The sequence below is a fragment of the Dromiciops gliroides genome, chromosome 5 (assembly GCF_019393635.1).
Source record: "Dromiciops gliroides isolate mDroGli1 chromosome 5, mDroGli1.pri, whole genome shotgun sequence".
In the NCBI taxonomy this organism is placed as follows: Eukaryota; Metazoa; Chordata; class Mammalia; order Microbiotheria; family Microbiotheriidae; genus Dromiciops; species Dromiciops gliroides.
The window spans coordinates 108,289,531-108,312,284 of NC_057865.1; the positions used below are offsets into that span (position 1 = coordinate 108,289,531).

The 22,754-nt window shown below is 39.2% G+C and overlaps 1 protein-coding gene across 1 annotated transcript in view; it reads left to right on the forward strand.

The window, feature by feature from the left end:
• The window catches only part of DGKI (diacylglycerol kinase iota), a 599,484-nt gene that overhangs the window by 468,086 nt on the left and 108,644 nt on the right, over window positions 1-22,754 (forward strand). Inside the window, 2 exon segments of the mRNA XM_043965727.1 lie at window positions 18,083-18,152; window positions 21,501-21,541. Coding sequence (XP_043821662.1) covers window positions 18,083-18,152; window positions 21,501-21,541 — 111 coding nt within the window.

Here is a 22,754-nt window from a genome sequence, read left to right on the forward strand (position 1 = left end):
TTTTTGGATCCTGTGGTTCTTTTTGGTTTCTGGCTGCTTGCTCAGTCTTTTGAATGTCTGCTTTGGCCTTTGGTCCCTGGGTACTCCCGATTCTCACATCTGCCTGTCTGATTTCTGCCTTATTGTCTTGCCCCGCCCCTCAAATTGTTTGTGTGCTTTCAGAGATGACTTCATGTAGAAATCAATTAATCAACATGTATTTACTAAGCATCTACTATGTGCCAGGTGCTGAGCAGATAAACGCAGTTTCTACTTTCTAGGAGTGAGCGGTTCATCTTGCATTTAGGAAGCCCCTATCATGTTCAAGACCATAGGCAGGATGGCATAGACTCTAGAGCAGGTATTCTTACCCTGGGTTCTGTGTGGGGATCATAATAGTGCCTGCCTGCAAGGGCTGTTGTGAGGATCAGATGAGATCATATTTGTAAAGCACTTTGCAAACCTTAAACCACTATTTAAAGGCTAACTATGTTTATCATTATTATTAAACATATCTTGATAGCTATAGTCAAATAAATGTGATTTGGTTCCCTTTGTAATCCTATGTATTTTATGTTATGCATTTAAAGACATTATTCTGAGAAAAGATTCGGGGCAGCTAGGTGGCGCAGTGGATAGAGCACCAGCCCTTGGGTCAGGAGTACTTGAGTTCAAATCCAGCCTCAGACACTTAACACTAGCTGTGTGACCCTGAGCAAGTCACTTAACCCCAATCGCCTCACTAAAAAAAAAAAAAAAAAAAAAAAAAAAAAAAAAGATCCACAGGCTTCACCAGGCTGTCAATGGGATCTATGACCCAAGAAAGGCTAAGAACAGAGCAGCGGGGTTAAACATGTGGCCACTTGGGGCCTACACTCTAGAGTGTGGTGGACAACAGATTAAAGTGTAATTGGAAAATATTTATTAAAATTAATTGGATATAATGTGCTTTCTGGGTTAACGTACTGCCTTCAGAGATCCTTTATGTAGTTTAAAGGCTCAGGTTTTCTATTTGAGTTTGACACCTTATGCTAGAGAACAGAGAGATGGCCTTAGAGTCAGCAAAATGCAGTTTCTCTAAGTCAGTGTTATCCAAATCTAGCCTGAATCCCCCAAATCTACCATGTCCTCAGGCTTCTTAGTTCTGGCTTCTCACCCTGTCCCTGGTATTCATGGTTGCCATGCAGAGATTTAGAGTTAGCTCTTCTCATCGTATAGCCCTCATCATTTGAACATCAGTAAATCCCCATTTATCAGCCTCTCCTCCGTAGATTTGACATGTCCTGGAATATCTGTCAGATTTTATTAAAGTTTCTCTATTACATTCAAATACAATCATAGTTGACGGGATAAATCCAGGTGTAGTTTTTGCTCTGTCAGGCACAGATGTTTTGTAACTGGTAAAAAAATAAATCTCCTTTTGTGCAGCATCCCCTGGCTCACTAATTTGTGATTGTTTGTAAATATAATATTCATCAAACATTTATTCCATGTGAGCTCATTAAAGAACAAGTAAGCAGTCCTATGAAATGCTTCAATATTTTATCATAAGTGGCTTCCATGTCAGTAAGGTTTGGATAAATACTGTTATGTAAAGTCCTTTCAAGTTTATCAGAATTTTATTTTTTTTACCAGAACTATCATTTTTTGTAGCATATTACTTTAGACCTCACCTGGATTCAACCTCCCAATGTCTGGGCTTTCCTGGATTCCCATCCGTCAGCCCATAGCTCTGACCTGGGGTTTTAGATTGAATCTGATTGAAATTTGTCCTTGGTATTTCCTATCACAAAAGCTTAGAGTTGGAAGGGACCTTGAAGTCTCTCTAGTTTTAATTTTTTTTTGGGGGGGGTGAGTAAGTGAGGGTTAAGTGACTTTCCCAGGGTCATACAGCTAATAAGTGTCAAGTGTCTGAGGCTGGATTTGAACTCAGGTCCCCCTGAATCTAGGGCCAGTGCTTTATCCACTGTGCCACCTAGCTGCCCCAGTCTCTCTAGTTTTAACCAGACTTCATACATTCTTCTTGATAATCTCAAAGGAAGAGAAACCATAACATCCTAAGATAACCTATTTTGCTTTTGTACAGCTCTAATTGTTTTTCCTTCTATCAGGCTTAGAAATCTGCCTCACATTGTCCCTTGTTCTTTCCCCTGAAGCCAGCCTAAAAAAGTCAAAAATCTTTTAAGTATGAAAGCTCCTTTTCCCTCTTTCTACATATTTGATTGGTCCTCAATAAAATATTTAAATTCCCTTCTCCTCCCTCTCTAGTTCTAGAGCACTAAAGGACTTGAAACTATTGATTTCCTGCCCTTGAGGTTGATTATTTGCCTGAGATTCCGTTTTGTTGTTGTTGTTGTCTCAAGAAGAGTATACTCAGTTTCCTCATCTAGAAAGTTGTGATTGGACTGAGTTCTACAGCCAGTTCTAGTTCTGAAACTGTCACTCTATTATGCTACCATATGCGTAGTAGTATTTCAGGGTCTGAAAGGGATATAAGAATTCACATTTAAATAGCATTTTAAGGTTTGTAAAGCATGTTTTTCACAATAACTCTTTAAGGTGAGTGGTACAAGTATTAGAAGGTCCATTGTATAGATAAGAATACTGAAGTGTAGAAAGATAGAGTGACTTACCATCATCACACAGTTAATAACTATCAGAGCTTGGATTCAAATTTAGGTCTCCTGACTACAAATTAGATAACATTTTTAAGTAATTCACACAGTACCTGGCATATAGTAAGTAGGTGCTGTTCCTATCCCTTCCCCCAAGTCTATCATTCTTTCAACTTTGCCAACTCTCTGTTGTAATATGGAATGATTCTTACTCTCCAGGTGGCAAGACAAGACCAACATGACAAGAATAGAGACCAGTACAATATAGGATATTGCAATGTATTAAAATGAATAAAATAGTCAGGAATATTGAAAAACTATGCTGGCTTGCCCACACTCACTGTGTGTGGTAAGAAATACAGACAGAAATCATGAGAAATTGAGAAGTTAAGAGAGAAGGTACCAGATGGGGAGAAGCCAGACAAGTGAACACATTTCCCAGTTGGTTTTCCAAGTAAGAAGAAGAGAATAGAATTTTTAGTAGTTGGGAAATCTTGAGTTTTGATTCTGACTAACTTTTTCTTTAATGGAAAAGCGAAAGCATGAATGCTCTTTTTTCTTACTTCTTTTCCCATGTCTAGAGAGCTTCCAATATGTGGCCAGCTAAAGAGCTTAAGTACCATGTTTTCTCTTTTCTTTATGGCAAAGTGTAGATATTTCTCTTAGTATCTGGAATGCCACAGCACCTATTGGAAATGTCTGGTCGTCCTATGTCTTGAGATACTCCATATTTCAAGCATTAAAATTCAGGGTCAGGATAATTGGGTATTATGGGAAGTCAGAAAGCACAAATATCACTGCTAACTAGAGTTATCAAGGAAGACATCTTGGAGGATATGAGGCTTCAGCTAAGCATTGAAGGATGGATATAATTTGGATAGGTCAAAGGGGATTGTCAGGATAAACAACATGTGCAAAGATGCTTTGGTCAATAATGACTATGCTCTGTGGGAAAAATTGAGACTAATATGCCTTTAATAGAGTAGATGTGTTCATGAGTAGTGAGAGAAAAGTTTGGATGAGTGTATTTGGGACAGGGTTCAGAAAAGTTGAGCAAGCAGTTAAGACTTGATCCAGTAAAAATCCACTGTCAATTCTTTAGCAAAGAATTAGACATATGAGACTCTTTAATAAATTTCTTGTATCCCATGTTCATTTGTACTTTTGACTATACTATTCTTCTTGACCTTGAATACTTTGAACTTTCTAGTTCAAAACCCTTTCATTATTTCATTTAATTTTCACTATAACCTGCAACAAAATCATAAGCATCTTTGTTATTGTTGTTCAAACATTTTCAGTCTTGTCCAACTCTTTGTGACCCCACTTGGGGTTTTCTTGGCAAAGATACTGGAGTAGTTTGCCATTTCCTTCTCCAGCTCATTTTACAGATGAGGAAAATGAGGCAAATAGGGTTAAGGAACTTGCCCAGGGTCACACAGCTAGTAAATGTCTGAGACTGGATTTGAACACAGGAAGATGAGTCTTCTTGACTCCAGGCCTGGCACTCTATCCACTCTCCCACCTAGTCACCCTAATAAGCACTTTCACTGGACTTCCTTTTTTCTTCTATGTCTTTAGTGTTCCTAAAGTGTTTAAGACTAGGATTAGAGAGTCCTTAAATTAAGGTAAACTTTAAAAATGTGCTATGATAGAAAAAAACACAGTACAGAGAGTCAGGCATAGTGGCCAGTGGGACATTCTCTCTGCTGCTACCAGGCACAAGAACTTTCTTAAATTTGAGAGGTACTTGACTGTAGTGTTGGCAGCACCTGCTTCCTGCCATCCACTCCATAAAGATCTTATGCATTTTGTTCAGTTTTTCTTTCCAGCTTTTTCCTCCCCAGGCTGAAGAGTCCTAGTCTTAGAATCTCAGTGTTAATCCAGTTCAACTAATCCTCTCCTTTTTCTACTTTAAAATAGTGAAAATAGTACTTGCATGGTCTACCTTACAGGGTGATGGAATCAGGGATCTAGAGCTGGAGCGTGCCTCAGAGACTTCCTGGTCCAATCACTTCATTTTACAGATAAGAACACCGAACCCAGAGAAGGTTAAGTGACTTGTCCAAGGTCACACACATAAATCGAGTCAGAAGTGGTCACTGAACCCTGGAAATTTCACTCTAGAGCCAGCATATTCTCATCACAGAACTGAAGCTTTAAAAAAATGTTGTTATGGAAACGTGAGCTATTATAATTATAGGGTAGGGGAAGGATCTGGGATGGAGCTAAAATAGAGGTCAAAGCCTCAATCTTCCTCCAAAATCAGGACCAAACCAAGGGGATGCCTCACCTAGAGACAATGGATACAAAAGCTGGTGGGAACAAACAAGTGACTGCAAATGGGCTAAGAAAGGAAAAAAAAAACAAAGAGCAAGGAGGAGCTATTCAGGGCACAGAAAGGTTCGGCTTCCACACAGTCTGCTTGGCCTGTCAGTCACTAGGATCCAATGCCAGGAACTCATTTGCTTTATGGCCATATTTCAGCCAAATTCATTTGGATGGTGATGAATAAAAGTGGTGTCATTCTCTCCTTGTTTTTAGGAGTCTCAGTACGGGGAGGAAAAGAAGAGATAGAAAAGTTTTGTGAAAAGAAGGATGGAGGACAGCTAGGTGGCACAACAGATAAAGCACCAGCCCTGGATTCAGGAAGACCTGAATTAAAATTCAGCCTCAGACACTTGACATGCTCACTAACTGTGTGACCCTGGACAAGTCACTTATCCCTTACTGCCCCACAAAAATAAAATTATATATATATATATATATGAAAGAAAAAAAGGGGGACATCATACCTTTCATTGTAGTGGTGGTTACAACACTAGTTATCATTAGAATTTCTTAGTTCTCTTGTTGAGAGCCTTGGAGAGTATGTGGTTGCCTTACACTCTGGTCAGTGAATTGAAAGCTAAGCCACATCTATCACAGAAGCTGCATCCTATCACTTCCATTTGTTTTATTATCTCTCCCTCTCCTCCTCCCTAAAACTGGCCATTTTTGCCATCCATGACCAAGTGGTTTTACTGTCAATATTTCCTTATTATAATGTCACTGGTTTGGTGTCAGCAGGGGGAAAGAGTATTCTTTATTTTTGTCCTTTCTGTGAATTTAAGATTTGGACTTACCTGTTTGCTTTAAAATGAAACAAAACAAAACAATTTACTCCTCCCATTCGTCAGGTGTGGAATAGATTTTTTTTTCTTTTTATTCATAGAATTACCAAAGGAATGAATAACTGAGCTACTAGTCTGTAAATACTATAACTTTTAATACAGAAAATAGACCAAAGAGCAGGTTAGGATGAGGCAAAGCATGTGGAGACTTAGTTGATGGGGATGGTATTTGCCCTTTAGATTCTGGTTGGGTGAGGGCCTCTGATCCTGTCCTGGGTCCATTTTCTGGGTTCTACCAGATCACCTCCAGAAAAGAACATCTAATTCCCTTCCCCAAAGAGCAAGAGGCTGGTGAGTATGGTAGAATGGAGATTTACAAAGTTATTAAAAGGGGATATTTACATTGAGAATTACCTTACCTTTCAAGTTTGAGATTGGGGCTTAAACACTATTGGTTCAAAGTAGCACTTCCAGACATGTCCTGCCTCTTTGATGTATGGCTAAAGTCTATTAATCCTGATTAGGATAGTTTCAAACCATCAAATCCAGTTGTGCAGAAGCCAGCTGTCACAGACTATTTACAAAGCCAAACTGAGCAGAAGCTTGCTATGCTTCCTTTCTTTGTTTTGTCTTCTTCCTTGTGCCTCTTTTTCTTTTATTGAAACTTATCTGCCCTTTCTGGCAATCACTGATCTGAAATGTGTCCACCTTGATCTAAATGAATTCTCAGGCCACCACTTGATGCTAATGATAGTGAGCTTAAGCTTTCCTTTCAAGATCTCCATTTTATCTGACTCCAATTCCATGAAGTTTTATTTTGACTCCAATTTTACATATTCAATTCTTAGGCTTTTGATACTGAGTAATTTCTGCTTCTTTATTAATTTTACTGGAGGCATCAATTCAAATTTTCTGGGGCTCTTAAATTTCTACAAAATTGACATTTCAGATCTATAGCATCCACAGAGGATTGACCACTACCTAGAGTTAATTTTGGATATCTAAGGCTGGGCTGCTACTTAATGTGTATTAGCTGTAACTTTTATATTCTCCAGTCCTTAGGCTGGCATTCAAAGCCCTCTATATTTGGCCCTAACCTCTGTCCCCAACCTTAGCTCCCAATATGTCACTGTAGAAACACAATTTAACTAAACAGGTGTACTGACTGTTCCTCTACCAATCATAGAATCATAGCTTTAGAGGAGGAAAGAGGTCATCTAGTCCAATCCATTCAATTTAGAGATGAGGACACAAGCCAAGAGAGGTTAAGAAATGTCCCAACTTATACAAGTGCGAAGCAATGGAATCCACTTCAGATGACTGACTCCAAATCTTGTACTCTTCCTACTGTTATACAATAGACATTGACATTTTTCCTTTCCTCTTGCTAGGAAAGCATGATCCTTTCGACTCTGCTTGTTTAAGTCCTAATAGTTTTTTCTTTCTTTCTTTCTTTCTTTCTTTCTTTCTTTCTTTCTTTCTTTCTTTCTTTCTTTCTTTCTTTCTTTCTTTCTTTCTTTCTTTCTTTCTTCCTTCCTTCCTTCCTTCCTTCCTTCCTTCCTTCCTTCCTTTCTTCCTTTCTTTCTTTCTTTTTCTAATAGTTTTTCAAGGTCTATGTCAAGTCCTTTTTTATCTGTGATAGCATTCCCTCCCACCACCTTAGCCCAATCAGTCAGTGAATATGTATTAATGCATACTATGTTCCAGGCATTATGGAAAGTGATAAGGATACAAAAAGAGGAAAAAAACAATTCCTGACCCCAGGAGCTTACAATCCAATGAGAGGGGCAATATACAAACAACTATATACAAAGCTGCATTTAGGATAAGAAATAATTAACAGAGGGGGCAGCTAGGTCATACAGTGGATAGAGCACTGGCCCTGGAGTCAGGAGGACCTGAGTTCAAATCCGGCCTCAGACACAACACTTACTAGCTGTGTGAGCCTGGGCAAGTTGCTTAACCCCAATTGCCTCACAGAAAGGAAGGAAGGAAGGAAGGAAGGAAGGAAGGAAGGAAGGAAGGAAGGAAGGAAGGAAGGAAGGAAGGAAGGAAGGAAGGAAGGAAGGAAGGAAGGAAGGATTAACAGAGGAAAGACACTGGAATTAAGAGGGGTTGTGGAAAGCTTCCTGCAGGAGATGGGATTTTAGCTGGAACTTAAAAGAAAGGCAGAGAGGTCAGTAGTCTGGGTGGAAGAGGGAGAGTGTTCCAGGAATGGGGATGTGGTCAGCCAAAGAAAATGTTGGGAACTGAGGATGAAGTATCTTACTTGTGGGATGAAGTGTCTTGTTAGTAGAAGAGCAAGAAGGGCAATATTACTAGATCCAAATGGTATGTCAGGAAATAAGTAAGAACACTGGAAAGATAGGAAGGGGTTAGGGCATAAAGAGCTTGAAGTGCCAAACAGATCATTTGATATTTGAGCCTGGAAGCAATAGGAAGCTATAGGAATTTATTGAAGGAGTGTGGGGTGACTGTGCTTAGGAAAAAGCACTTTAGTGGCTGAATGGAAGATCGAGTGGAGAGGAATTTGATATAGGCAGACTCACCAGCAGCCTATTGCAGTAGTCCAGGCATGAGATGGTGAAGGCCTTCACCAGAATAGTGGCAGTCAGAGAGAAGGGGACATATTTGTGAGAAGTCACAAAGGGGATATTGACAGGCCTTTGCAACAGACTAGATATGGGTAGTGGTAGTGAGAGATAATGAAGAGTTGAGCATGAGACCTAGGTTGTGAGCCTGAGGGATTGGAATGATGGTCTTGCCCTCTACAGTGATAGGAAAGGCTAGAGGTGGAGAGGGTTTAAGAGGAAAGATAATGAGTTCAGTTTTGACATGTTGAATTTTAGGCTATCTACTGGATATCCAGTTTGGGATTTCTGAAAGGCTATTGGAGATACAAGATTGTAGGGCAGCAGAGAGGTTAGGGCAGGATAAGCAGATTTGAGAGTCACCAGCATAGAGATGGTAATTAAATGCATAGGAGCTGTGTAAAAAGGAAGACTAAGCAAGCAGAGCCTGGAAGCAATAGGAAAGACACTGGAATTTATTGAGGGGGTGGAGAGATTGTGACATGATGAGACCAGTGCTTTAGGAAAATCACTATAGTAGCTGAATGGAAGATAGAGTGCAGAGGGATTTGAGGAGGGCAGACCCACCAGCAGGCTACTGCAGTAGTCCAGGAGTAAGATGATGAAGGCCTGCACCAGAGACGTATCAGTGTCAGAGGAGAAAAGGAGGCATATTCTAGAGATGTGTAAAGGTGACATTGACAATGAAGGACATTTTTGGAGAGCCTAAGATCATAGGTTTGGATCTAGAAGGGGCCTTAGAAGTTATTTAATTCACCCCTTTGGTTTAGAAATGAGGAAATTAAGGCTCAGGGACTTTAAGTGATTGATCCAAGGTCACACAGGTTGTAAGAATCAGAAGTAGGATTTGAACCCAGTTATTAAATCCATGGGAACTGATGAGATCACCAAGTGAAATAGTATAGAGGTTGAAGAGAAGGGCACAGGACAGAAACCTAAGGGACACCTATTGTTAGAGTGTGATCTGGAAAAGGATCCAGCAAAGGAGACAGAGAAAGAAGAGTCATATAGGTAGGAGATAAATCAGGAGAGAGGGGTGTCCTGAACACCTAGAGAGGAGAGAGTTTCTCATCTGTAAAATGAGAGGATTGATGTGATCATTACTAACGTCCCTTCTTACTTTATAGCTCTGATTATATGAATCCAGAAACCATAGGATCCAATCTCAGGTCTTCTTGGGTGAACTTGGGTAAAGTAAGTCTCATCACTAGACTTCAGAGTCTTCATCTCAAAAATGAAGATGTCAATGACCTCTACTAGTCTTTGTAGGGTTAACATTCTATGATTCCTATGAATGAGCAGGAACTCGTGCACTAATTCTGTAGTAAAGGGTTACCAGCTACACCGATGAGGCAGATCAAGGGTAAGGAATCAGTAAGAAGAGGTTTCAAGCTGGTTTCCATGGTGTAGAGCACAGAACACTGGGAATAGAATCAGAGGTTGTTGCTGTTGTTGTGACTGACTCTTCATCTTGGCAGAGATATGGAAATGGTTTGCAATTTCCTTCTCGAGTTCATCTTACAGATGAAGAAACTGAGGCACACAGGGTTAAGTGACTTGCCCAGAATCACAGAGCTGATCAACAGTGTCAAAGGCTGCAGAAATGTCAAGGAGAATGCAGATTGAGAAAAGGCCATTGGATTTGGCAACTAAGATATAATTAGTAACTTCAAAGAGAGCTGTTAGAAGCTGGATTGTAAGGGGTTAAGAAGACAGTTAGTGGGAAGTGGGAGAACCTATTGAGAAAGCCTTTGAGGAATTTAGTTACAAAGGGTGGAAGAGATATAGGAACATAGTTATTAAGGATGGAAGGATCAAATGAGCAATTATTTAAGATAAGGGAGACATGGGCATGTTTATAGGCAGTTGGAAATGTGCCAGTAGACAAGGAGGGAATGGAAATAAATGAAAGAGGGGATGACAGAGAGGGCAATCTGTTGGAAGAGATGGGATGGAATAAGATTGCTTAAATAAGTAGATGGATTCGTTTCCATAAGGAGTGAGCCCAGAGTGAGCTCTGTCCTTCCTCTAAATGATTTCTACACTCATTGCTTGTACCACTCAGTTGGTGCTTATCAAAACTACCTTTTGGTGTTATCAGTTATCTTATATTTCTACTTTACCTCCTCAACTAGAATAGAAGTTTCTTGAGGGTGGGAATTTTATTTTATACAACTTAGTATTTCCAGTGCTTTGCTAGAGAAGCTAAAGAAATGTTTGATATTCACATCTGGTAAAAATACAGATGCTGCCAAAACATCCATTTGCTCTTTCTAAAGTCCCCCTCCCTCAGCTTTTCCACTCTGTTATAAATACCAGGAAAACATTAGTTATCTTTTATTTATACTTTCTTCTCCCTAGTAGACAGGGATTTAGCCCTTTTTTCTTTCCTTAAAGAATTCCTTTTGTTATCAGCCAGATGTTCTTTCATTATTGAAATTTAGAAATGATAAACACTGCATTACTAGACTTTAAAAATTCAGATGTCTCCCAATTTATCATTATTGGTGGTGGGCTCTTTTTTTCTTTCCCTTGAAATGGTTCATGCTATAGGGACACAGCGATATTTCCCTATCAGAAGTTGCTTTGGTGCTTAATACAGAACAAATAAGAGCATGCCAAAATCATTGATATAGAGCTGGATGAAGCCTTAGAGAGCATCTGGTTCTACCCTTTCATTATACAAATGAGAACACTGAAGTCAGAAAGATGCATTGAGTTGCAGAATATCAGACAGGTAATAAATAGAAGAGCCAGGTTAGAGTGCCAGGCCTGCAGCCAGGAAGACTCCTCTTCCTGAGTTTAAACCTTGCTTAAGAGACTCACTTAAAAAAAGAGAGACAGAGACAGAGACAGAGACAGAGAGAGACAGAGACTTACTAGCTCTGTGATCCTCGGCAAGTCACTTAACCCTGTGTGCCTCAGTTTCTTCATCTGTAAGATGAACTCGAGAAGGAAATTGCAAACCATTTCCATATCTCTGCCAAGATGAAGAGTCAGTCACAACAACAGCAACAACCTCTGATTCTATTCCCAGTGTTCTGTGCTCTACACCATGGAAACCAGCTTGAAACCTCTTCTTACTGATTCCTTACCCTTGATCTGCCTCATCGGTGTAGCTGGTAACCCTTTACTACAGAATTAGTGCACGAGTTCCTGCTCATTCATAGGAATCATAGAATGTTAACCCTACAAAGACTAGTAGAGGTCATTGACATCTTCATTTTTGAGATGAAGACTCTGAAGTCTAGTGATGAGACTTACTTTACCCAAGTTCACCCAAGAAGACCTGAGATTGGATCCTATGGTTTCTGGATTCATATAATCAGAGCTATAAAGTAAGAAGGGACGTTAATAATGATCACATCAATCCTCTCATTTTACAGATGAGGAAACTGAGAACCAGCACAATATCCTTCTATAATTACTTTTTTCTTCTTAATAATATCAACAGTGGAGATATTCCCATTAGATATTTCCTTGGAATTGCTATGAGTCAATTACACACAGTACCAAAGAATGCTAAAATGAAGAATATGCCAAAATATACATATTTGGGGGACATATGGAAAGATTTTGTAACTGATTCTAGTTACTATCCAAGAAGATACTAAAGGGACATGCTATATGTCAAGTTCACCTCTCTCTTTCTCATGACAAAGACTCCAAGGGTCATAGAACAGTTATGTAAGTACACTTAGTATTTTTTAAAGTAAGTAGTTTGTTATTGTTTCTGCAATGAATTGTGTTATACTGCCTTCTGTCTTTCCTGATGCTAGTTTCTAATCATATTTCCCTATTAAAATATAGGCTTTTTATAGTGTGGGACTTGATTATGTCAGTAGTCTTCCCTTTAACAAATCACTTATTATTTTATCATTTTCCTTTCAATTAGGAACAAAGATAAACAACCTTCACAAAGGAAAGGACTACCTTCTCATTATATAGCTCCCTACTGGGCAGCAGTCACAGGGAGGGCAAACCATCACTGAGCCCATATCCCCACTCTCTTTCCTCTATCACACCCCTAAATAACAAACCCAACAATAACAACAACAACTATTTATCAAACACTTAGTATCAGGTACTTAGAAATCCAAAATAAAGAGTGAAACTCGCCCCTTAGGTTATCAGGAAATGAATTGACCCAACTAAAAGCAGAATTCTAAAGCTCTTTAAACTTATATAGTTGGTATTGCTGCAGTTCTGAAAATGAGACCATGTAATCCATTGTTCTTTCTCAGTTATTTTAATGGATAACATTGGCATTGCCATATGAATGATCCATTTTGGTCATCAAACCATCCAAAACACTTGCTGGGCTCTTTTTTTGTCTCTTTCTTCCAGCTAGTATTTCGTCACCTCCTTCATGCACTAGTCACCATTTGCAGATTAATTGTTTTGACTACACATAACTACAGCGATTCCTATATTTTTCTTAAGTCAATGATCACTACGTTTTGAGTTGACTGTACACTTCCCCCTGACATGCCCTGATTGCTTACCTTGAAGCTTTGTAAAGATACAATATGCACCTAAACAATCATGACACAGTGTAGATAGGGATAAGAACAAAGGAGAAGTCCCGATTGAGCAATATGAGACAAGAACAATTTTATCTAGAGATTGGGAAAGATTGCATGGAGGAAGCTGGACCTTCAAGGAAAAGAAGGATGACATGCAAGAATGAGGGAGGGAACACATTCCAGGCATGATGGGCAGCTTTCAAAAATACACAGAAGTGAGAGAGCACAAGACAGGATCAGGATACAAATCCTAGTCCAATTTATCTGGTATGTGGTGTTTGTGAAGGGTAGAAGAGTGAAAAAAAATCTAGAAAGGTAAAATGGAACCAAATTTGGCAGGGTCTTAATCACCAGTTTAAGAAGCTTACATTTTAGCTTAAAAGCAAGAATGAGCCACTGAAGGTTATTGAGTAGAGGGGTGACAAGGTTAGTATGATACTTTAGGATGATTATTTTGCCTCCTGGTTGAGTATAGGCCCTTGGGTTTATGTTTACCTATAAAGCACCATTTCTATGGTTTTAGTGCTCTGAGCACTGGCAAAGGTGGCATATGGCATGCCAGGGTGACAGTCGTAATTTGTGATTCCATATTACCATACATTGTTTCTCTCTCTCGCTCTCTCTCGCTCTCTCCCTCTCTCTCTCTCCCTCTCCCTTTCCCCCTCCCCCTTACCCCCTCTCTCTTTATTCCCCTCTTTCCCTTCTGCCTTCCCTCCCTCCCTCCCACTCTCTTTCTCTCTCTGTCTATCTCTGTCTCTCACACACACATACACATACACATACACATACACATACACACACACACACACACACACACACAGACCACCATCAGTGAAGGAAGGCTCTATATGTACCTATGCATATCCTGTCCAAGTTTTCATATCTCAACCTAGGGACATGACAGATTTTTAAACTCTGGAAATTAATTCCTTGATCTAAATGGACATTGTTAGGATGAGTAGAGTCATCACTGCACTAGGTATCTTTAACTTAATATTGTTTCTGTTTATGTACAGGGCGAGGTGGCAAAAAGGGAACATGAAGTTGTGCTAAGAGCTCCACATTTTCTGTTCATAACCTCATTTGAATACCATTCTTATTGTTGGGGATAATCAGACCTTCTTCTGGGAATATGAGTCAGTAATAGAACTTAAGCAAGGGTATAAATTAGGGAGAGAGTTCTCAAATCCATCACTTGATTATTTCACTATGTTTGACAATACTCCCCTTGGTACTTGATCCATCTTAGACCTCCAGGTTCCAAGAAATCATCTGCTGCCAGCCCTGAGTCAGTCACAGTTTGCCCCATATTCTCAGTCAATTTTCTGAATCAATAGAGGATGAAAGTCCAGTGTCCCAAGATCATTAAGAACAGGCTAGCACTATACTTGTCTTAGAGTGTCTAGGTACATTCTTTGCCTAGGGCCAGTGGGATAGTGTCAGCCCTATTTAACTTCATGATTCATTGAGTGTTATTGGGACTTTGCTTCTTTTTTCTCCTTTGCTAGGTCACTTTCTTTTACCTGCCCCTTACTGTGTCTGAAGCTCTGACCTCGACTTCCTGCCCTTCTCTCTATTTATTACTTTAGTGGGCTCGTCAACATTCTTGGTTTTAGTACTAACCTGTAAGCTGAATATCTCCAATCCAGACGGCCATCTTTGATCTCTTACCCACCCCTTAGTTTTATATTTTGAATTAAAAATATGGTATTTCGCCTTGAAAGCCCTATTCTACCCCAAATTCATTATCTTATCTTGATATATACCCCAAATTATCTTTCTCTTGAGTTTCCTTTTTAATTATCATTTTCCCATACTAGAAACCTTGGGGTCATCTTTTTTCAGCTAATCTTGCCCAGGAACCATGACCTCTACTTTTCCAAATTGTTTCCCAAAAGCCAGACAGCTAAACAGAATTTGCTAAGAAGTTGGAGGTATGACTGAAACATATCCTTCTTTTGAATTATTTTTTCCTTAGAATTTTCCTTTGTTGATGTGTCCTGTATTTTCTGAAAGAGATAAAGCCATAGAGAGATGAAAGTGGGTGGGAGAAGAGAACTGAGTTTGCCATTTAGGGAAAGAACAAGGAAGCACCAGGCAGCTAGGCAGAATCCATTAGGCAATAGATTGAATACTGGACTTGGAGTCAGGAAGTCCTGAGTTCAAATTCAGCTTCAGACACTTATTAGCTGTATGACACTGGACATATGATATCTGTTTGCCTCAGTTTCCCCACCTGAAAATGGTAAAATAATAACATTCGCCTCCCAGGGATGTTGTGAGTCAATCAGTTAACATATAGATCACTTTGCAAACCGTAAAGCTCTATATCAATGATTGTTGTTGTTGATTGGTTAATTCAGTTATATCCTACTCTTCATGACCGCAGTTGGGGTTTCCTTATCAGAGATACTGGAGTGATTTGCCATTTCCTTTTCCAGCTCCTTTTATAGATGAAGAAACTGAGGGAAACAGGGTTAAGTAACTTGCTCAGGGTCACACAGCTAGGAATTATCTGAGGACAGATTTGAACTCAGGAAGATGTCTTTCTAATGCCAGGCCTGGTGCTCTCTCCACTTTGCCACCTAGCTACCCTCATATAAATGCTATAACTATTACTAAAGTAGATGTGGGTATGTGCAGGGGGATGTAATACCTAAATACATTAATTAAAAATTACTTGATTGTAGGAGACAGCTAAGTGGTACAGTGGAGAAAGCACTGGCCCTGGATTCAGGAGGACATGAATTCAAATCTGACCCACTTCACACTTACTAGCTGTGTGACCCTGGGCAAGTCACTTAACCCTCATTGCCCTGGAAAAAAATTACTTGATTGTTTTATTTTTAAATTTTTCTTTATAGTATTTGTATCCTCTGGATACTGCCCTCATTCAAATGGTATAGTCAGAGGACCTGGATTCAAACCTAGCTCTTAGCACAGTGACTGGCACACATAATACTCATTTTATAAATGCTAGTTGGCTTGACTTAATCCCATCTTTGCCAGCTGTTAGCTGTGTCACATTGGGCAAGGTATTTAACCTCCTGGGTCCTCGTTCATCTTTAAAATTAGGGGGTTGGGATAAATGACTTCTAAGAACCTTTCCAATTCTAAATCTGTGAAAGTGTCATCTACCAGGAGATTTTAAGTGAAAAGCAAATTAATTTGGTATAGCTAATAGTAAGCCTGCCTGGTAGAGGAAGTCTATTTGACTGGGGAAACTTTAAATGTTCTAATGTCCTTTACTATCATGGGGAACAGGAAAGTAGGGACATCAATACCTCTACTAGTTCTTATTCTTCCCCAGTTTTTTTTTTCCTTCTTTTTTTTTGGTGAGGCAATTACGGTTAAGTGACTTGCCCAGGGTCACACAGCTAGTAAGTGTTAAGTGTCTGAGGCCATATTTGAACTCAGGTCCTCCTGAATCCAGGGCTGGTGTTCTATCCACTGCGCCACCTAGCTGCCCCCTTCCCTTAGTTTTAAAAGGAAAGAAAATGTCATTAAGATTTTTCCCCAGGTGATCTTAATGATTTTTAAATTTTCATATTTTGTTTCATTTTACATTGCATGTAAAAACAAGTTTTGACATTTGAAAAAAAAATTCTGAGTTCCAAATTCTCTTCCTCCCTCTCCTTGAGAAGGTAAACAATTTGATATAAAATACATGTGCAGTCATGTAAAAAAGATTTCTTGGGGCAGCTAGATGGCGCAGTGGATAGAGCACCGGCCCTGGAGTCAGGAGTACCTGAGTTCAAATCTGGCCTCAGATACTTAATACTTAACTAGCTGCGAGACCCTGGGCAAGTCACTTAACCCCAATTGCCTCACTAAAAAAAAAAAAAAAAAGATTTATTTATAAGCCATGCTACAAAACAAAACAAAACACAGACCCACCCCCCACACACAAAAAAAGAAAGTTTTTTTTAAAAGTGTGCATTTATTTTCATTCAGACTCCATATTTCTTTCTTTGGAGGTAGATAGCATTTTTCATCATAAGTCCTTTGGAATTGTCTTGGATCATTGTATTGCTGAGAAGAGCTAAGTCTTTCACAGATTATCATCCTTATAATATTGCTGCTACTGTCCTGGATTTGTTTCTGATTCACCTTGTTCATATAAGTCTTTCCAGGGTTTTTTCTTTTTTTTTTTCCTGAAACCATCCTGCTTGTCATAATAATGAATTGTTAATGAAATAATCAGACACCTCTTGAAAATTATGACTGGAAACTGTATTTAAAGGTTGTCTTTTTTTCTCCAGCATTCATTTCCTAATAGAGCTCTTTCTGCCAAAAGGCTGAACACAGTATTCTAGCCATTAACATGTATTTAGGAAAGGATTAATAATTGCACTAATAAAGTAGCATTTTCAAACATTCTTGCTGCCCCCCCCAATAGAATGTAAATTCTGTGAGAAGAAGGGACTGCTTCATTTTTGTCTTTGATTCTCCAGTAACTAGAACTGTGGCTTATATATAGAAGATGCTTCTGTAAATAGAGTGAATGATTAATATTTGGTGACTAAGAGATGTGTGATGAAGAGTTATATAGTTTAAACATTAGATCTTAAAATCAGAGCAGAGAAGAATGTCTATACTTCCTCATCAGCTGGGTAGAAGTCAAAGCAATGGTTTCTGGTCTTGTCTGGGCTCCTAAATGGTTGTGAGAACATTGGATTCTCACTTGACCCCTCTGGAAACTGAGGCCCCAAGAAGTTAAGTGAGAATGAGGATCCCTATCTTGTCTACTTTATTGTTAAGGTGACATGAGATAAAATAAAATTTATTGGTTCACTTAATTCTAGAAGCATGTGGTTCCTTTAGGTGAAATGTCAGCGTTAAAAATTCAATTGATATTTTATTGTTTAGAATGTAGTGTGGTGCAGTGGATTTTTAGTCAAAGGACCTGAGTTCAAATCCAGGGCTCATTACTTACTCCCTTTATAACAATGGGCAAATCATTTAACCTCTCTAGGCCTCAGTTTCCCCAATTATAAAATAAGGAATTTGGAGTAGATCAGGGTTTCTTCACCGGGGGTCCATAAACATGATTTTAAAAAATATATTTTGATAACTTTTTCATCCTAATTGGTTTCCTTTTGATCCTGTATGTTTTATTTTATGCATTTGAAGAATTATTCTGAGAAGAGGTCCATAGGCTTGACTCTAGCCTATGGGTTTGCTAATAACCCTAGAACTAGATGAATTCTAAGGGCCCTTCCAGCTCTAAGCCAAGAATCTTGTTTCTCTCTTTCCAGGATCAGGAAACCTCTTTCCCCAGAGCTCTTTCAGCTCAGAGACTTTCCCCCAGGTGGTGCTTCCTAGATGGTAAGTGTTCCTGCTTTGGGTCGAAGGCTAGAAAGCTGTCCTTGATTAGTAGAGTGAGTTTATTATTCACCATCCCCTTTCTCAGCCTCCCCCCCACACACACTTGAAGGAGAGGAGTCTAAAGTGGACAAGGGGGGAAGTGGTTCTGAGAAAAGATAGTGCTATAAAAAGGGCATCATTAAGATATAGAACCTTAATATGTGTGTGTATCCTGATTTGTCATTTAATTGGTGGTGGGATTTCATGATGAGGAAATTCCTTCTAGCCATGTAAATTTGCAACTGTTCTGCAATTTATAGTCTTGGGATATTGACAGGCTACCTGCTATGCCCAGGATCAGGTATCCAGAATGTGTTGGAGGCTGTACTTGAACATCCTAGCTTCCTGCTCAAAGCTGCCTTGCTCTCTCTATGCCAGGCCAGCCCAAGCTACCTTCCAAGTTAGGATTGTTTCCGTCTTTACATCTCCAGTGCTTCCCACCAAGCCTAGCACATAATGGATTCATCATAAATCCTTATCAACTGATTATCAAACAAACATAGAAGCAAATAAATAAAAATAAAATGAAGGGAAGGAGAGGGGAATCTGTTGTGTAGTCTGTGGCTTGAAGAAAGAGACTAAGAGAATTGGGAAGGTGACAAAAGCAAATTAGCAGCACACTAGCACAGGAATATTTAGCTTTGTCTACCAGTATGGCATTGTGGAAGGATTCCGGGATCTGAAGCCAGAAGACCTGGATCAGAATCTCAGATAAGCCACTGACTAGCTGTGTGACTTTGGACAAGCATCTCTGAACCTCCATTTTCTCATCTGCGTAATGATTTGAGCTATTTGCCTTACCACCACGAAGCTATCGCAAGTCCCAATGGCAATAACATATGCAAAATGTTTGGTAGCAATAAAACGCTGTTTAGATCTTATAAATAAAAGTGGTAGTGTCTTCAATAGCTAAGAAAGCTGAGTTTAGTAACTAATCCAAATTTTCAGTTTGAAACATAATGTGAGGGGATGGGTCTTGAGCCCAGCACTGGACTTTCTGGTCCCTTTCTTTGTGCATTTGTGTTCATGATGTACATAAATCTAGGGAGATGTCATGTGGATAAAAGAGACTGTATAGTATTGTGCGTATAACCAGGAGTAGAGATAAATGAACATATGTGACTGTGTGAGGTGTGATTATAAAATAAAGGAGACCAATTCTGAGAAGCAGGTAAGGTGTCTCTGAAGGCCATTCCAAAAGAGGAGTTAATTAAATAGAAACTCAGGAGTCTGTATGTAGCTTCTCAATGTTACTTCCTTGAAGAACAGTGCCTATGGATTTTTTTCAACAAATCTCATTATTATAGTGTGCCTGTAGGAGGGAGAGTGAGAATGGCACATTTGGTATTTGTAAATGAGGAGGGAGTGACAGTATTGCATAAGCTGTATACTCATGGGAATAGCTTGGTGCAGTGCAGTAATGTCAAACTTAAATAGAGAAGGATCTATCTGGGCAACATATTGACTTAGAAAACCACAAATTAACATCATCTCTGTTGTATTTTTTTTTAATTTTGTTACATGTTTTCCAGTTACAAGTGCTTTGGGTCACTTGGGAGTTTCAAGGTTGCTTGCACTAGCCAACTTCAAGTTTGACACCACTGGTATAGTGAATATTTTTCTGGGCTTGGAATCAGACAGGCCTGAGTTTAAGTCTTACCTCAGACACTTAAAAGCTATGAGACCTCAAAAAATTCACTTAACATTTCTGAATTTCAGTTTTCTCATCTGAAAAATGGGAACAATAGTAGTACCTACCTCACAGAGATACTATGAGTATTAAATGAAATATATATATATATATATATATATATATATATATATATATATATATATATATATATATATCACACATATATAGCACAGTACAAATCTTAAGGCTCATAGAAATGCTAAGCATTATTGATATGATTACTCCAGGAGTGGACTTCAAACTAGGGTGTAGGTCCTGCTGGTGTGAAATATCTGAGGCTCCAGGACTAGGAAATTAACTCTATTCAAAACAATTCCCTTCCTTCAGAATAGCAGATGAATGGAATTTAGTCCCCAGACTTGTCAAGGGCTGAGATGGGGAGCAGTAAGGGGAAAGAATTCATAGAGTAGTCCTGAACCCTTGGTAATCTCTTGGTCTGTCACAGAGAACAAATTAGCATATTAGAGAAATGTGTTATGTATTTCTATGCCAGCCAGGCTACTTTGCATATAAACTGAGAGAAAAAAATTGAATGCACAATACTTATCCGGATGTTTAATTTTAACATGGAAAACAATTCTACCTAATTAAAAGTTTCAAATCATGTTTTTCATTATGTGGGTTTCTGCTATATTAAAAGATAAAATTGTATTGGTTGTTAATGAGTCCTTCCCAAGGCTGAGACCTGATCTCGAGTATTTTTCCCTCTGGCTTCATGTACTGTTGTGGTAATGCTTGGGGCTCCCTTAGATAGAAATGCAAATGAGGAGGGCTGTTACTCACTTTAGTGAATGGAGTAACCAGCTAGAAGCCTGTATTGCAAATTCAAGAAATCCTAATTCTGTGATTTAGCATCTGTCATTGAACAAACCCTAGTCCAATGTCTTTGACATTTGTGTCTTACCCTAAGCTGGCCCCTCCAAAGGAAGGTCTCCAGCCTACTGGGTGGATCCTCTGTAGAAGATTTGTAGGAAGATATGTTCAAGAATCTCACAGCATGAGGCATAGTGATATTACCATTTATATAGTGAAGTAAGGCTTACAAAGCATTTTGCATTTACTATCACATTTTATTCTCACAACAGCTCTATGAGGGAGGACAATAATCCCATTGTTATTCTTGTTTAACAGAAAAAAGCAGGTAAAGAGAGGGGTGAAGCAGCATACCTAGGGACATATAGCCAGGAAGTATGGAAAAGTGAGATTTGAACTCAGGTCTTCCTCACTCCAAGTCTAGCACTTTATACACTGCACCACCTAGCTGTGTTCTAGCCCACACTCCTGGAGGGTGTACTTATACTAAAGGTTTCATAGAGCCCTTGCAACATGGATATATACAGGCCTCCATAAAAATTACCCTAGAGTTTCAGGCTTAGAGGCCCCTTCCTTGTTCCATTCCAACTATAATAGCAAAGCCTTGCCTTAACCTCTCCAAATACTTCCAGCAACTGAGAATTTCTTCTCCAGAACATAGAACCCTCAAACTAGACTGTCTGAGAGCCTCCTCCAAATGCAATCTACCTTGATTTCTGAAGCAGTCTGCTAACTAATTGTAGATTTATGGCAGATAAGAGCTTTCTTGTAACATGGTCTTCATTGTCTGTTTCTCTTCCTAGCTACTTCTGCTGATCGATTTTATCGAATAGACAGAGCTCAGGTGAGTTTTCCTCAGTGTACAAAGGACAATTCCTTATCTGTAAATACATTTTTGTTGCCTCTTCCTATATATTGTTGTGAGAACCTGCAGAGTCCTAGGATGGCATGACAGTCAGGGCTGTGAATCACTAATTCCTTTGCAGACTAGTCTTGCAGATATTTTAAAAATCATTTGGTTTATAACCTTTATAGAACATTTTCAATAGCTCCATCTGATTTATTGCTTCCCAGCCAACTTCTACTCTCTCCTAAGGTATTTTGTTGCCAAAGTAAGAGAATATCATCAGCTATATCCAGATTCCCCCAGTTCATTGTTAACCACAGATTCTTTTTTTTAAAACATCTAATAAAAATCAATATTCAAAATAGTTGGAGCTTGATCACTTTTCGAGGAACTTTTAGCAACCTGGCTTCTCATGAATTAGGCTTTGAAAGTTTAGTTCAGGGGCAGCTAGGTGGCACAGTGGATAGAGCACCAGCCCTGGATTCAGGAGGACCTGAGTTCAAATACGACCTCAGATACTTTACACACTTACTAGCTGTGTGACCCTGCACAAGTCACTTAACCCCAATTGCCTTACCAAAAAAAGAAAGAAAGAAAGAAAGAAAGAAAGAAAGAAAGAAAGAAAGAAAGAAAGAAAGAAAGAAAGAAAGAAAGAAAGAAAAAGGAAAGAAAGAAAGAAAGTTTAGTTCAGTGAGATAGACATTCCTTTTCTATGGATTCTTTGCAAGTTCTGTCCAGTTGTAGTTAAATCCAATGAGTGGTGAGCCACACTGTTATAGAATGGTGCTAACCCAATAGTGTTTCCTTCTTTGACAGCATTTGTGGAAGATCAAGTTTCCAGAATAATTTTGTATTCTCCCAGCCCAGAACTACAAGATTAATTGAACTAATTGGGAGGTATTTGGAGTAGATGATGCCACTTTGTGGTTCACTAAGAGATGCTGAGGGGGAGGCTAGGTGGCTCAGTGGATAAAGCACCGGCCCTGGATTCAGGAGTACCTGAGTTCAAATCTGGCCTCAGACACTTGACACTTACTAGCTGTGTGACCCTGGACAAGTCACTTAACCCCCATTGCCCTGCAAAAAAAAAAAAAAAGAGAGAGAGAGATGCTGAAAGGGATAAAACCTTTACTATTTCTTGATCCCTCCATCTCTTCACCCTGTACTTCTCCAGCAATGAGTAAACCAAAACCTCAGAGGGAGGTTCCAG